Here is a 15,636-nt window from a genome sequence, read left to right on the forward strand (position 1 = left end):
TGCCTACCAACCAGCTTCCAACACTGTGGCTAGGGTGGGGTAAAGGGTCTATCGTTCAGTTGCTGAACTGGGTGAGCTAAACAGCCTGTGGAGGGTTCCTGGGGAAGTAACGCAGTGCAGCTCCTGTCATCCCGCCGAAGGGGAGCCTGTATGCGTCAGGGTAGGGGGTCTGGGGGAGAGCATCGTTCCCACGAGAGCTGTGTGGCCAGCCGTACTGCTCCTAACACTGCACTGTGAGCCGAAGCGTAGCAGCACTTTGCAAGCTTTGTGCTTTCACATAGGCAGCTTATCCTATTAATCAGAATATTTTTCTGAGTTACAGTGTTATTTTATGAACGTAAGTGTACTTATTGATGGTCAGGGCAAAATGTTTCTGCTGCTGCTAAGATTTGGTGCTGATCTCAATGCAGATCCCTTTTACACTTAGTTAGGATTGTAATACAGTTTCAAGCGGTTCAGTGAGATTGCCGGTTTATCTCGGAGTTAGGGTGGATATGTGATCCAGAGGTGTCTTGTTATCAAGGTTTAACAAGTTATGGGTTTTAAACCACCATAGTGAAGGCTGCAGATAACTTTTTTGGACTAGTCACATGATCAAAAGCAATATTCATGAAGGTCACTTAAACTAATGTATTACAGAAAATCTGCTGATTGGTGCTAATGAAAAATTCCACATCACTTAGAGATTTTAGGGAATTAGCCCTTGCTGAAGCCAGTGAAGCTTTGATGTTTGGCACAGTTATAGTGCATGCTTATTAAAGTTACAGACAGTGTTCTCCTTCATACTAGATGAACAACCTCTAGTCTTAATTGTAACTGTAAAAGGCAATGATAAGGTGAGCAGAAAGGAAATGCCTGTGGTAACACCAGGATATGCACAGATAAAATAAAGTGTAACACTGCTACCTAGAATTTCCTGTGACACATTTGCCAATTATCTGGCTGTGGGGACATTGAAAACATGGAGCAGCAAAGTAAAAGGGCTCTGATTTTCACAAGTAGTGAAGACCTAGCTGCATATCAGTGTATTAGTTGTTTTTACAGTATAGAAGGAGCAAAACCTATTCTATGTGCTTAATTTTCACACAGTGTTAAGAAGTAGTGACTTACGTTATTAGTATTACCTTTGTCCTGTTTTCCTCCTTTAACTGAGAATTGCATTTTTTATTATATATAATCTCATGTTTTTATTCATTGCAGACAAGCTGTATATGGGACCAGGGCAATTGTACCATGATCTGCAGAACCTCTTACATGATTTGAATGTGGTTGGTCAAATTAGTCAATTAATAGGTGGCCTTAAAGGAAACTATCAGGTAATAAACAAAGCTGGATTTATTTTCAAATATGCTCCTGTTGTAATGTAGTATAGTTGTCTCTCCCTAGGATCTCTCTGTAGAGAGTAAAATGATTTTTAACTCCAGTAATTCATTTACTGTTAAATGGTTAGAGCTATAAGTAGATTACAGCTGTCTTTCTAATCTTGTTTTTCTCTGTTGTTTTATGTGTGGGTGGATACTACAAGTGTCTGCATTTGCTCAGTAGCTGCTAAGCTTATATGGAGCAGAATTACATTTTAGTCTTAAGAAATTGCTTTCTTACAATCAGACAATATAGTAGTAGGAAGGTTGATTTTTTTTGTTTGTTTTAGTATTTATGGAGAAAGCACTTGATGCCCATCCAAACACATAATCCTGGCTTTTAGGGAGAAGCCGTACTTAAGACTGGGTGCACATCATAAAAACATTAATGGATTTTCAATGGAATTTTGAAAATAATTTGCTTCAGCTTTATTCACATCCCTTTTTCAGGATGTATTCTGGCAAATATATATAGTAAAATAACACTGAATTTCAAAATGAGTTCTCCACAATCATAGGACTTAAAAGATTTGTTTTCTTTTTTGCCTTTTGATTTATGTGTGCTTGGGCACATTGCTAAACTTCTGCCTGCAACTGTAAGACTATAAATGTGTGCGCGTGTGTGTGTGCGCATGTTCGTGTGTGCACTTGTGAATATAGATATGGAAGCTGAGTTTCTGTTGTGATAACTTGCCCTCAGAGTCAAGGGCGTTAAATAGAAAATCAAACTTGGTGAAGGCATGCACTATGAAGGAAGTTTATGGAAACAATAATTTTTAGACAAACTTTTGCAAGTATTTGAAGATGAATTTCAGCTGAATTATTAGGCATATACATACCACAGATCAGACATAAGACATTCACCCACTGAAATATACAATTACATTTTGCAATTGTAAAATTTGAGCAATGTTCCAGGTAGAGATGCATAAATTAATTTAAACAATTTAGTTGAGGAATGAGGTCAGCTTTTTTCTTTTGGGGAAAAAAAGCTTCAATTTTCATAAAATTCTAACTGTTTGAAATTAGTGTACTTTTGTGTCGCAGTAGCTCACTACTATCAGTCAAATATACTTACCGATGTGACTGCTTACTAGGCTTGCAGGGAGGTTATTGTTTAAGCATCCTACTGGAACACATTCCAGTTACACAAAGACCTTTCATGATTGCCACATAAATATTTTGACTCAAGTATTTGAGCAAAAACATATTGAAAATATGATTTATAGGCTTTTTCCATCAGAGTTTTTAGAAACAAAATTTAGGGTGTCTTTGTAATTGTTCATCTGAAGTGAAGAAAAAGGGTCATGCACACACTTGAAGCAAATTCACGTTTGTTAATCAGAGAAATATTTGTTAATATAATTTGTGTGTCATCAAGCTCTGAACAATTTGAGAGTAAATCATGGTATAAAATGTATTATCAAATCTTTATGGATATTTTTGAAATGCATTTACAAATCTGGCTAAATTATTCATGATTAAAATGTCAATTTCAGGAATTGTTAGTTTTATGCAAAGATCACCTTAGCATACTGGAAGCAGGCTGATAGGTTAGCGTTGAATCTAAACTTCTTTTAATTTTTCAGAACTTAAACCAATCAGTTGCCCATGACTGGACATCGGGCTTACAAAAACTGATCTTGAAAAAGGAAGATGAAATCAGAGCTGCAGATCGCTGTAGAATCCAGCTACAACTTCCAGGAAAGCAGGACAAGTCAGTAGTAACTTGATTCTGAAACTTTCTAAATGTGCTTATTTCTTAGGCATAGACACATCAGGGAGGATTTGGGAATCTTTAGTTCTTCCCTCTCTTCTGTCTCTACAGTTAGCCTCTGACTACTGTTCCCATGTCATTACAATGGCAATTTTCACTCATTCCAGAACATTGTAGGTTTTTCCGGCATTGTAGGTTTTTTCCTGTTCCTCAGTGTGATTTTCCAGATGAAAGAGTAGCGGTGGCAATGACACCCTATAGGGAGTAGCCACTGTTGTTGTACTGATTTACCAAGGGGTGGTCTCTTTCATGTGATTTCATGTAAAAAGTGTTAGAAGAAGGGCACATGGCATATTGCATCACAGCCTGCATATTTATATCAGAGCTGTGTCTTTTCTGAAATATAAGAAAATAATGAGATTTCATCATCTGGCTCAACATTTTTAGCCTTGACTGTATCTCATACTCATACTTTATTCAAGAATGCCTTTTTTTTTTTTTCCCCTCTCCTCTCTTGCAGATCTGGGCGGCCTACTTTCTTTACAGCTGTATTCAATACATTTACCCCTGCAATCAAACAGTCTTGGATCAACAATTTACAAATGGCTAAGCTGGCCCTTGGTAATTCTTAGTTACTTAAAATAACTGTCAGGGCAGTTCTCAATGTACAGTATGTTGTGGAAAATGAAATTGTTTTGTGAAAGTCTGTCTGAAGATGTTAAAATTGCAATACAGTATATAGTAATGTTTGTATATCATTACAAGGAAAGGATGTTCCAAAAAGGATGAAGGATTCTTTCTGAAGGAATATAGTTTCCACAATATTTTAATGAAGTCTGCTATAATCATTACTAACTGGTATATCTATATCAGAATTAGTGAAATACGGTAGAGGACAGAGAGATGGGAAGTTGCTCCATTATAAACTTATATCTTCAGATCTTATAAACTTTTCAAACATACGCCTTTTGGGATCAAATTTCTCAGTTTTGGCTCAGGAACGATTTTAGCTAGAAGATGGCAGTAAAGCTGTTGGGTTCATTTGTTTAGCTTTCTGAGCATAAAATAAACTTACTTTCATCATTTTAAAATAATGGAATATTTCTGTAGGTGAATACGTGAAACACAAGTTTGGGGTGGGGGGAGATATTTACTTATTTTAACGTAACCCTGTCATCTTCACTGGAGAGATCATCAGTAACGAGCCTGATCTCAGTGGGAGCAATAAGGAATGTGCTGTACTGCTATGTTATTAGATTCCTGTACTTCCACAGGGGCCTAATTTCAAAAGTGTCCTGGCACTTTGTGTGCCTAAATTGAGATACGTTTAGGATATGCAACTAATAGAAAGCAAGTTTTGCTAGCACCTTCTCAAAAGAAGGTGCGTATTGTATCACATGAAAGGCAAAGAAAATAAAAACAAAAAGCGGGAGCAGATATCTCAATCATTCCAGGAGGAAGAGCCTTGCAATTACGATAAATAGTAGTTGTTAGTGATGTAACTTATGCTAGGCAGAGAAATGATGGTGTTTGCAAATCATATTTGTTAGTCTAAAATGAGATTTGATAGAGTTTTTTAACAAATGTGCCTGTTCCTCTTTTAATATCCTACTGACAAGATAGTTAAGAAAGTCTGACAAGACTGCTAAGAAAACACCCTTCACATTTTGCTGGTATTAGGTGTTCTTTTTTGTGTTAACAATATGTATGTGGTCTACTATATTGAATTTCTGCTGATGCTTTTAAGCCATCATTTGTTCCTTCAAAAGCATAGATGGCATAAATAAGGACCTGATCAATACTAACCAACTCCAATGAAGTTCAGTTCTGTTCTGTGGAGGGGTATAAGCAATTATTCAGTGAAAGTACTGTGGGGTATTTATTGTTTGTTCTTGCCATTACAGCAGAGGATAACCTGTTAGGTTGGTTCTGTGTGGAAGAGGATGGGAATCAGATCAAAAAGGAGAAACATCCGCTTCTTGTTAGACACATGCCAGTGATGATGGCCAAACAACAAGAGTTTAAGGTAAACAGAGTTATTATATGAAATAACAATGGCTAAAGGATACCATACTGTGGGTAGTTCTATAAGTTTAAATTCAGCCCTACTCTCTTGAATTGCTGCTAATATACACCTTGCTGTAAGACCAATAGCAATGGAAACCCCAAGGGGGTCACAGGAGTGCAAAATAACTGCCATCTTTGAGACACCAAGGAACATAGTGTTTACTTTTACATGATATGATATCCAATTTCAGATGTAAGCTCAGCACTCAATCAAAATAAAACTACTAGAAAAATTCAACTGATCTTGAGGTTTTCCTGTCTTTGTTTGGAGTGCCGAAGTAAACTGCAGTTTAGAATCGGGGTGTAGGAATCTCATCACCCATAGCTCTCCTGTACCAGTGTAACTACACTGACTTGTGCTCAAATTTCAGATTTTCATGAATGCACAAAGATCAAATTTTTGAAAATAATTCCATTTTATAGGGTCATATATAAAAATGTAGTTCTGTTCTGAAAGGTGATATAAAGATTGTCTTAATGCCTTGGTTCCTGTGTCTAAAGTCTTATCTACCACTGGCTTTAGTGATGAAAATAAATATAGCATGTCAAAGGGAGGAATGCTGAGTACTTTCTTGCTATGCATCAACAGGATTTCTTATGCTTGTGCAAAAACACTGATGGAAATAAAGTTGTATATGTATGGCCAGAATCATAATGTTGACATTATCATGTGGATACTGCTTAAAGCCCGAATAAGTCTGCAGATCTTCATTGCTAGGACAGTCTATGCAGGAAGGAAATTCAGCTGGTAGCTTCGCTTCAAGAATGAGCATACAGGCCTGGACATTAGGGGAAAGATAATTTCTTGCTGGAAATGCATTTGAAATGTAGAAGGGTGTTAAGTGGAGCCATGCCTATGACACTGTTTTTCAGAGTAGCACTGCAGTTTACAGCAACCAAAGTCTACTGAAAGTCTCCAGTCTCCCATAAAACCATAGTCATTCATATGTTATTAAACACTCAGCTTTGACTATAATGAGCACTTTCTAAAGTCACCACTGGCTAAATAACCCAACCAATTTAAAGGAAGTTTAAAATACTCTATGTTTCTTTAGAGCCAGTGTGTTTGCAAGTCCTATAGGTCCATGCCAAGTGCTGTGAATGTCCAGGTCCAACTTTGGTAATCAAGTTACAACAGGATCTGTTTGTTTTGCAAGGAAATGAAAGCCTCTTGCGCCTACAGTTGTATAATAATCTTTGCCATGGTCACCTCAGCAGAAGACAGTGCATGCCAGTGTTTGGCTGAGCTCCAGGTCGACTGCTAGTTTTACAGCTCTTACAGCTGGGTTTGAGCCTGACTGTCATTCCTCATGCTCCTAAGGCCTAGATACTACTGGACAAAATCATCTAAGTATTACTTTTGTTTTTCTGCTTCATCTGTGGTTTGGCACTAGGACTGCAGCTCAGGGGTAGGAAGAGACTTTTTGCTTGGCTGACCCAGCTTGTTAGCCCTTAGTATGCTGCTCAGACTGATTAGCAGTACATGGAGCCTGTAATTTCTTCCATCAGAACACATTTGCACCTGAGGCCATCGTTCTGCAAAGAGCTTCTATCAAAGTTCAGAGCTAAGCTACCACTGTTTAAATATGGAAAACATCATCAGTTTCAACTATGATACAAACTAACATGGAAATGTAACAAGCAGCTCAAGAAACATCCAACATGCAGGCTGCCTTTTCTTTCATTAGTGATGTATTTAGCTGTCACAGCTACTGTAAATCACCATTACTGGAATACTGTTTCAACATGTGTTAAACAAGACAGGCAAGAATTGGCATGGCGAGCTCTGCTTCCTCTTTTCTTTTTTTCTTGCTTTTTCTGATCTGTCTGTTTACAGCTTTTATCTTTATGGTGAATTATTTGGTAAACAAATAACCTCATTTTTGCTACTGCTAATCACTTGGTGATGCCTGCTGACTTCAAGGAGAATTGTGAAATACTTTGCACTTTCAAAAATTAAATAAATTAAACTGGGAATTTAGCAGTCTAGCTTACACCCGCTCTTTTTTTTTAATGATTCACTTTGGTGATAATATATTGCCGTGTTTTGTAGAAATGGCTGAGTTAATACTGTCCCTAGAACCACAAGCAATATAATCACAATATCATTGTTGTGGGACAAGAACACCAGAATGCGATATAGAGAACTTTGTCTAAAAACATAATACCATACCTCATCAGAAACTTTTTTTTATTCTGCAGAACATCATTCTGTATGCTATTATGAATTGCTTTAATGTGTTTTAAGGTGTTTACATAAACTTTAGGGTGTTCTGCTGTTGATATTGCAGGGAAAATGGAAATCCATGGCTGCTCATAAAAACGCTTGTGTTCAAAGCCTATAAATTGGTTCTTGCATGCTTCTCTGAATTGAGACAGACTTAAATTTAGTGGATTTACCTTGAGTCTGATTTTAGTTTGAGCATTTTCTTAAATGAGCAGGATGATGAAATCTTGACTGTGCTTATTGTTTTACTGATAGCACCAGAATGACATAAAGTTCGGAGGGAGTGGGAGTGTTATGGAGGATAGGATTAGCGTTCAAAATGAATAAAATACCTGGAGAAATAGTCTGGAAACAACATTCACTAGAACAGCCACAAGGTATGCTCAGGCAGAAATAAATAGCTTCACAGGTACAGATTGAGGAGGTGGTTGAGTAGGAAGTCTGTAAAAGTAATTTTTAGTAGACCAACCAGCTAAGGATTGGTAATAATGTAATATTGTTACAAAGAGCAAATAACCAGTGGGATGTACAAACAGGGTTCAGAAGAGTTACTCCTTCACTGGTAGTATTACTAACATCTCTACTAGAACAGTATGTTCATTTTGGAAAGTTCTGCACTTCCAAATATATGGAGCTGGTGGAGAGATGTCAGTTGGAAAACAGTGATAATAATCAGGAATTTTAAAAACAAGATTTGTTAAAAATAATAATAATAATAATAATTGCATTACGTGGTAATTTTTAGCCTAACGAAGAGGAGACTCAGGGAAGGTCATGACATATAGCAGCCTTCTTATATGTAAAAGGTCACTGCAGAAGGGAAAGAAATAATCTGTCCTGGTGACTAAAATGAGAAGTAACAGGCTGGCAGTTACAGCAAAGATGACTTTAGGTTGGGTATTTGGAAAAAATTTATAAACGTTGTGAAGCATTTGAGCAGAACAGGTAGTGAGTTTGTAGAGTCTTTGGCATGTCACGTCTTTAACAGCAGACTCGATGAAGAATCTGCAAGGAATGATGTGCGTGCAGTGGATGCTGCCTACTGGAGGCTGGATGGACTAGACTGGCCTCTTGCCTTCTCTCCCTGCGATTCTGTGAAACGCTTAAATGCCCTAGTTAATTACAGCCTAAACATGAAGAAACAGGCATATCTTTTTAATGTGTTAACTGTTCTCTTTGTCTTTTTGAAGATTGAATGTGCTGCCTATAATCCTGAACCTTACCTCTCTGGTGATACAGAGTCAGATTCCTGTTCCACGGAACATGGCTTTCTTTGGGTAAGCTTAATTTTTAAGTATTAAAAAAGGAGTTTTGTCACCTATTTGTTGTTATTTTCTGTGATTCTTAGCAACATATAGATCTGAAATGCATGGATTTTTTTTAATTTTTATTTCAGATTGACTTTTATAAAGGATAATTAGTAATTTTGTCCATGCTATCTCACCATTTTCTCTATGTGCTTTTTATTTGTGTGTGTGATTTGTCTGTGTGGCACAGTCTGAATTCCAAAGTGTTGAGCAATTTAGAAGCAAGTTATGTACTAATTGATAATGAAGGCCACTAAAACCTATGTGAGATTGCACTGTCCCACCATCTATTTCCATATTTTTAAAAAGGTTTTAGTCATAAATAACCTATTTAAGACTGTATGTGGAAAAATTATTCTGGCATATTTTCACGACCCCAAATATGCAGATATTCCAGCAGGCAAAGTGAGATAGCCAATACATTTTTAAAACTTCTAATGTCTTCAGTAGCTTTTCTTGCTAGTACAATACTGTGATTATAGCAGCTGACATTTTGGAACCCTGCAGAATTAAAAGCAAAAATTAGGAATAGTTTTTGTCAGTCATCTTTTTCAAGAAGACCTGTAATTTGTTCTTGTCTGTGCTAATTGTAAATGGTCATCACAAATATATGCCAATAAAATCTTTTTACTGTAGTATGATGTTCTTTCTTCCTCTTTGTCACCCCATTTTGTTTCATATAAACATAAAATGTAATTATATAAAAGCATTTTGTTCTGCTCAGGCAGACATTTTTCACTCTCTCCAGCTCCCTAAAATATACAGATTTGAGGACATATTGATGATATTTAGCCTTGGATCAGGGATAAGTTTCCTGTATCAGTGATAAGTTTCCTGTATCAGCAAGTTTAAAAATGGATGATATTAATAATCCTTCTTCCTGTTGGGTTACAGCATTTACTTGTAGATGTGTTACTCTGCAAAGGACAGGCCTCAGCTATATTATTTACTGTAAGAATATCTGGGATAACTAAAACTGGTTATTAAAATACTATATTACACAGATATTTATTGTAATTGCATTATATTATGTATGCACATATGCATATGACTCAGACCTCAAAAGAGGCCATAATATTCCTCCTTTCAAAAAAAGAAAAAACTCAGAACTGTTTTTATGAGTATACAGGGGATTTCTGTGTTCTGAATATATATAATAATGTTTTTAAATCTATTATATTTGTGCTGAATTTTTCTTGGTTTATGTCTTAACTTAACCTGTGAAAGCTCATATCCCTGTGTGTAACTTGAGATGTGCTCTTTAACTTTCCAAGAATTCATTCTTGTTAATGCTGTTGTTAATATAATGATCTCGTTAATGCTCTTGTTAATGTAATGATCTTGCTGGGGACAGGTATCAGTCTTTGCCCTTGCTCATCTCTTTCTAATTCAGATTGGCAGTTGTACTAATCAGATGGGCCAGATTGCAATAGTGTCATTTCAAAACTCCAGCCCCAAGGTTATTGAATGCTTCAATGTGGAATCACGGATTCTCTGCATGGTCTACATACCAGAGGAGGAGAGATCAAAACAGCTAAACATGGCTCCTGACTCTGAAAATGTTCTTACAAAAGCTTCTAATGTGCCTACTGTTTGCCTCGGCATGGAAGAAGGAAGGTGATTCTCATTTTTAGTGTACTGTAATACTATACTGTGTACTCTTCCTGTCTTATAGTACTGTGTACTATAATTTGTTAGCTTTATTACTCTATAGTAAAATTGTGAGACATGATGTTTTCTTTTCTAAATGTATTTATGAATATCCAGTGACCTTAACTTATCCTTTACAACTAAATCAAAAAAAAAAAAACATTCTGCAGGATTTTAAAATACACTATGTAGTACGTAAAATGAAAATAACATGCATCTTTGAAAGAGGATTAATCTGTCTTACATCATGTCTGAAAAATACAAATATTGCTTTTGTTATGTTATAACATAATTTTAGATATTAGAGAGTTTTGAAGATGGCAAAGCCTTAAGTGAGGAGTTAATCTTCTACATTGTGATATTGTGCAGGATTTTTCATGTGAATAAATAATATTGCTATTTACTGCTAACATGAATTATTGTGCTCTGAACTGATGACCTTACTGCATCATCACTTGATATATATTGAAGAACAGGGCTACGTTTTCTAAACTTATGGGTCAGTAAGCTAACAAACTGGGATGTAGCTAGTGAAAGCATAAATGTGTGATTTTTGTGGGGGTCTACAGCCAGTATAAATAAAATGCAGGGAAAAAAATTCTCTGTAAGAAAAATGCTGTTTCCAAAAATTCCAGCATCTAATTGTACTGGTTATCTTTGAACATTAAATACAATTAATTCCAGACTTACCTATTTAGTATTCCTGACATACCCACGGTGATAATCTCTAAGAATCATGGAAAGTTTAAGTATAATTGATGCTGAGCTTTTCTTCTCTTTTACCTAGTTCTGCAGGAACATTTAATCCATATTTTTTGAAACCAACAGAATGTCTTAGGTAGACACTTAATAAGAACGTTGGGCAGGACTCTTATTATATCTCTTGGCTGAAGAAATGTTTCTCCAGCCAAGATAATGCAAAGAGTATTGTCATATGTCATAGTTAAATAATGGTAAATTGCCTGTATAGACATTTTGAAGGGTCAAGATAGTCCCTTTCATCCTCATCGTCCTATGAGTGGAAGGTGAAAATCTTTTTTCCCTATATTTTTTTCTAAACCTCTTTGATGCATGTTCTAATAGGAACCAAATAAGACATAACTTTGCAGGCTTATTCTTTCTTGCTTCTTTTTATAGCATATCTATTTACAAAAGTTGCCAAGGCTCAAAGAAAATTCGACTTCAACACTTTTTCGCTCCTGAAAAATCAACTGTTATGAGCTTAACATATATGTCTCAATACTTGTTTGCTGGCTTGGTAAATGGGAACATCGCTGTCTACACAAAAGCAGAAGGTAATGTAGTTCCTGAGGAACTCCCTTGTCAGTATATTTTGGCAGCAGCAGATTTCCACTATTATATTTTTCCTCTTCTGCACAACTGCTGACCTAAGGTTACTACAGTTATACGAAAAAAATAATTCTGAAAAGATATTTCACACTTTTTTTTGTCTTTCTGAGGGATAGTAGGTTCTTTGCTGTGGTTCCCAATTTATTTTCTGCCATAAAATACATATGAAAACTTAAAACTGTGTCCTGAAAACTTAAAACCTAAAGTCTTCAGTGTTGTGAAAGTCCAGAGTATATGAGATAACAAATGGTATACTGTATTTTACACAGCACAATGCTAATTCCATTCTACTTCCCTGCTTTTGGGAAAGACAAAAACTCCCTATTAGTAGAAATTCCTGTATATCTCATCTGAAATGGTGACCCAATTTTTATTGTACAGATAGAAATCTTTTCTGTGTGCATCTCATATTTTACAGTAAGGCTTCTTTCTCATTACCATTACAGTCAGTTGTTTTGTATCTAAATAATTGGCTAAAATAATTTGAGTAAAGGAATGGTTCCTGGTGATACTGAACCAGAACTGGCTTCTTCAAAGCTGATTTGGGTGCTTGTCTCTGTAGAACTGCTCGTTCCAGAGGGTGTTATTAATTTTCCTGCCATACTGCATAAGTGTAGAGCTAGTTTGGTTCAAAAGCCGTGACTTACGAGCCATTTATTCAGAGTTTGAGAGCTGAGTTTGCAAGTCCCTCAAGAAGTGAGAGGCTAGCCCAGAGACACCTAACCTGGCTAAGTGCAGAGCCAGCAAAGAGCTGGTGTACCTTACTAATGTGAGCTGCATAACTGTAGTGGTGCTTATGTGATCAGACCGGCTCTATAAGCAGTAGAGCTGCATTTAGGTGGCACTGTTCTTCAACTAGTAAATTCTGCCAGCCTTCCGCTGAAGAGACAACTTCAGTGTCTTGAATCTGTGGAACAAATGATACGTAACACATATCGTCCAATGTTAGATAATACAAAGGCTTAGTTTGGGAAAGATTTGAGGTATGTTTTTTTGTTGTTGTTTTCAAGCAGCTTCCAAAAGAAGTGTTGGGAAAGAAATTTCCTTTCGCCAGTTGCCATCTTCAGCTCAGTGGGTTTTCTCTTGTCTCCTTGACTGAGCTGTCTTCTCTGATCCTAAGCCAGATATTAGAGTTCAGCTCCCTTTAAAAATATTTTCTCACTGAATAATAAATTTGGCCTTGTTTTGGAGGCACAAGAATGGCCTTGATCACTGGCTCACAATACCATTTTTGAAGCTTCAGTTCCCCTATATATCTGGATGGGGTATAAAGATGGACCTGTCATCTTCTCTGAAAGGGATTGGTATATTTGAGCTGTATAAAACTGCAACTGAACTTCTTCCAAAAAAGACGACTTCAAAAAGAAGGGTAGCCTCTCTAGCAGTATAGATAAGAAAGGACACATGGGTTGCACGTCTACAGAGGAATGGGGCAGAGCTGTTAACCAGAGAGAATTAGCTTGTGAGCTGCAGAGTATATTTATCTGACTAGCATTGTAGCGTCCTCTGTTCTTCCTTCTTCTGAAGAGACCAGTTCTGTGCAGCTAGATATTCAAAAAGTCTGCTCCTTTCTATTTCAGAATAGCTGCAGCTCTGAGATGGGAAATAGACATTCAGGTTTTTTTCTGACTCATCTTGAAGTGCCTTCCCTTACAGTTTGACCAGATTGTTAATTCAGTTCTCCATGCCTCCTAAAAGTTGTGCAGATCAGTTGTTCCATATTAGCATTCATGTTCCTTATCGGTTGCTGCCACGGTCATGTGACGCAATCAGCCCTGAAGGGGTGTTTTTATGAGCACTGACCTATTTTACCAGACAAATGAATCTAAGCGCTGAAATCAGAGGGACAGAGAACGCAGCCTAGTATGTGTTGTGCAATTCATCAACGTCAGGTTGTGCTCTATATAGGGATCATTTTGCAACCACATACCTCTATTTTGTCTTTGGCCTATAAACATAATGAAGATTAAGGAGAGATTTAAAAGTGAAAGTGAAATACAGTCAATTTCTAGGAAAAAACTCACCTCACTGCTTTACAAGACATTCTGATTTGAAACCTATATTTAGAGAAGGGCAAATGTCATCAAATGCACAGATAAAATAGTTGTGCAGCGTTTTGTGAGATTCCATGAAAAATAGGGAGGGATCCGTCTTCCAGGCTGCAAAGGCACCTCACAGTTTTTATTGGGCGTTGTGATCCTTGTTTCTTCCTCTGAAGCCATACTGTGTAGTGGGTAAGTTCAGCTGCTGGTGTGCAATTGCTTTTACGTAGGCAGCCAAAGATCTACTAGTTCTGTGATTTGTGTTCAGTCCACAAATAGCTTTGACTTCTCTTCTTTTCAGATGGCTCAATACGTGTAAATATTCAGCTTGTTTAGAAATAGCAAGTGCTCTGCTCTGACTTTCTTCGCAAGAGAATTTTATCAAGTCCACAGCATTCAGAATGCTGTCTGGCTACAGAAAGCATTGTCTTGAAGTAATGTAAAATGGGAACTAAAAAGAATGTATAGGAAACTGAGGAATACATACCATGTTAGTGGGAGAATTGGAGGTTCACAGTGTCACTTCTTGCTTTGTGGGGGGCAGTCATGTTTTACTGGGACCCCTCTCTATCAGTGTGCTTTCACTTATCAGTTATAAATTCTTTGAACCTAAGTGTATTTGAACATAAATTAAAAACAAGGTCAATGGGGCACTACGTCTTAAAATCTATGCAGTTCCTAAATGCAAGCTAAGATGGAGATTTGTGAAAGTGTCACAGAAATACTAGGATGTAGGTGAACTAATATATTAGTCCTAAAAATAAGTGAAACACATCCTTAATTTTATGCAGGTGATAAGACTCATTTGAGGAACCATAAAAATGCTAGTGTATAAAGGTTGTTGTTATATAAGGGAGTGGTAGTGATGCTGATTGTAAAGTTTACCTGACTCTTTCTTTCCATGTTAAAAATCTGTTTTCAGTGCTAATAACTTTGCAAAATATAAGTCTGAAATGTTGTGTATTTAGAGTTTGCCTCAGGCCGAATTAATAGGAATATTTCCAGGCAAAGCACTTCTACATGAGGTTTAGGAAAAAATGTATTGTTCATCTGTATTTAAAATAATTTTTAAAAAACTTTGTCAAGCAGATGTGTTTTCTGAGTGATGTAATAGCAAAAAAGGTCAGTGCATGTTTGACTTTCATTCACAAAAGTATCTTAGGAAAGGGAAATCACAACCTTTATAAAATACAAGTGTATTGTTCCTGGCATAGTGTAGTCAGTTCCAGGTACTTCCTTCTCATAAGGACAGTGATACACACTTCCTTCCTGAAAAGACCTGTAAAGGGTATGGAGAGAAACATGAAAAAGAAAATAAAAACTCAGAATGGTTGTGGCAAACAGTAGAAGAATGAATGTACTCATAATTTCAGAAAGAGTTTGGTTCGGTTAAGATTAAAGAATAGATGCACAAAAAAGTCTTGCTGCTGTGACCCTAATGACTACCACTTTTAGGCACGTGATGGAAGCTGCAGCCTCTAACTTGTGTGTGCAGCACCTGGAAAGAGTCCTCGCACTCTCCCGCCTGAGAATGAAATTCGCAGCACTCAGCATGCTGATTAGAGAAATGTCCAAACAAGGTGATAGAAATTGGAAAAAGGCGTTTCTTAAAGTCCCCCTATTTCCAGGTTCCTCTGGAGAAGTGGAGCTGGGCTGGAGAAGTGCCCATCTCCACTTGTGATTCACAATGCAGAACTTGCACCTAGTATCAATGTCTTAAGTTGAAGAATGAGTGGGGCATTCATTCCTTTTTTAAACAGGATAGGAGGAAGAGGACATGTAGTTTCATACAGTATTGTAATGGCTAAGGCACTAGTTTGTCAGCAGAAATGAGATCTCTATTTTATCAAATCGGAATTAATTAATATTCAATTTAATACATAAAACCTTGCTCTGTTGCCCTCTCACCCAGTCT

General features: G+C 36.8%; 1 protein-coding gene across 6 annotated transcripts in view; it reads left to right on the forward strand.

Moving 5' to 3' along the window:
- ARHGEF10 (Rho guanine nucleotide exchange factor 10) overlaps nucleotides 1-15,636 on the forward strand; it is a 118,344-nt gene that overhangs the window by 76,346 nt on the left and 26,362 nt on the right. For all 6 annotated transcript variants that reach the window (XM_064508534.1, XM_064508537.1, XM_064508538.1 and 3 more), the window contains 7 exons: nucleotides 1,201-1,316; nucleotides 2,951-3,078; nucleotides 3,599-3,699; nucleotides 4,983-5,104; nucleotides 8,563-8,649; nucleotides 10,073-10,296; nucleotides 11,467-11,624. In XM_064508534.1, coding sequence (XP_064364604.1) covers nucleotides 1,201-1,316; nucleotides 2,951-3,078; nucleotides 3,599-3,699; nucleotides 4,983-5,104; nucleotides 8,563-8,649; nucleotides 10,073-10,296; nucleotides 11,467-11,624 — 936 coding nt within the window. The remainder of the gene's footprint in view (nucleotides 1-1,200; nucleotides 1,317-2,950; nucleotides 3,079-3,598; nucleotides 3,700-4,982; nucleotides 5,105-8,562; nucleotides 8,650-10,072; nucleotides 10,297-11,466; nucleotides 11,625-15,636) is intronic.

This window comes from Dromaius novaehollandiae, chromosome 3, assembly GCF_036370855.1.
Source record: "Dromaius novaehollandiae isolate bDroNov1 chromosome 3, bDroNov1.hap1, whole genome shotgun sequence".
Taxonomy (NCBI): domain Eukaryota; kingdom Metazoa; phylum Chordata; class Aves; order Casuariiformes; family Dromaiidae; genus Dromaius; species Dromaius novaehollandiae.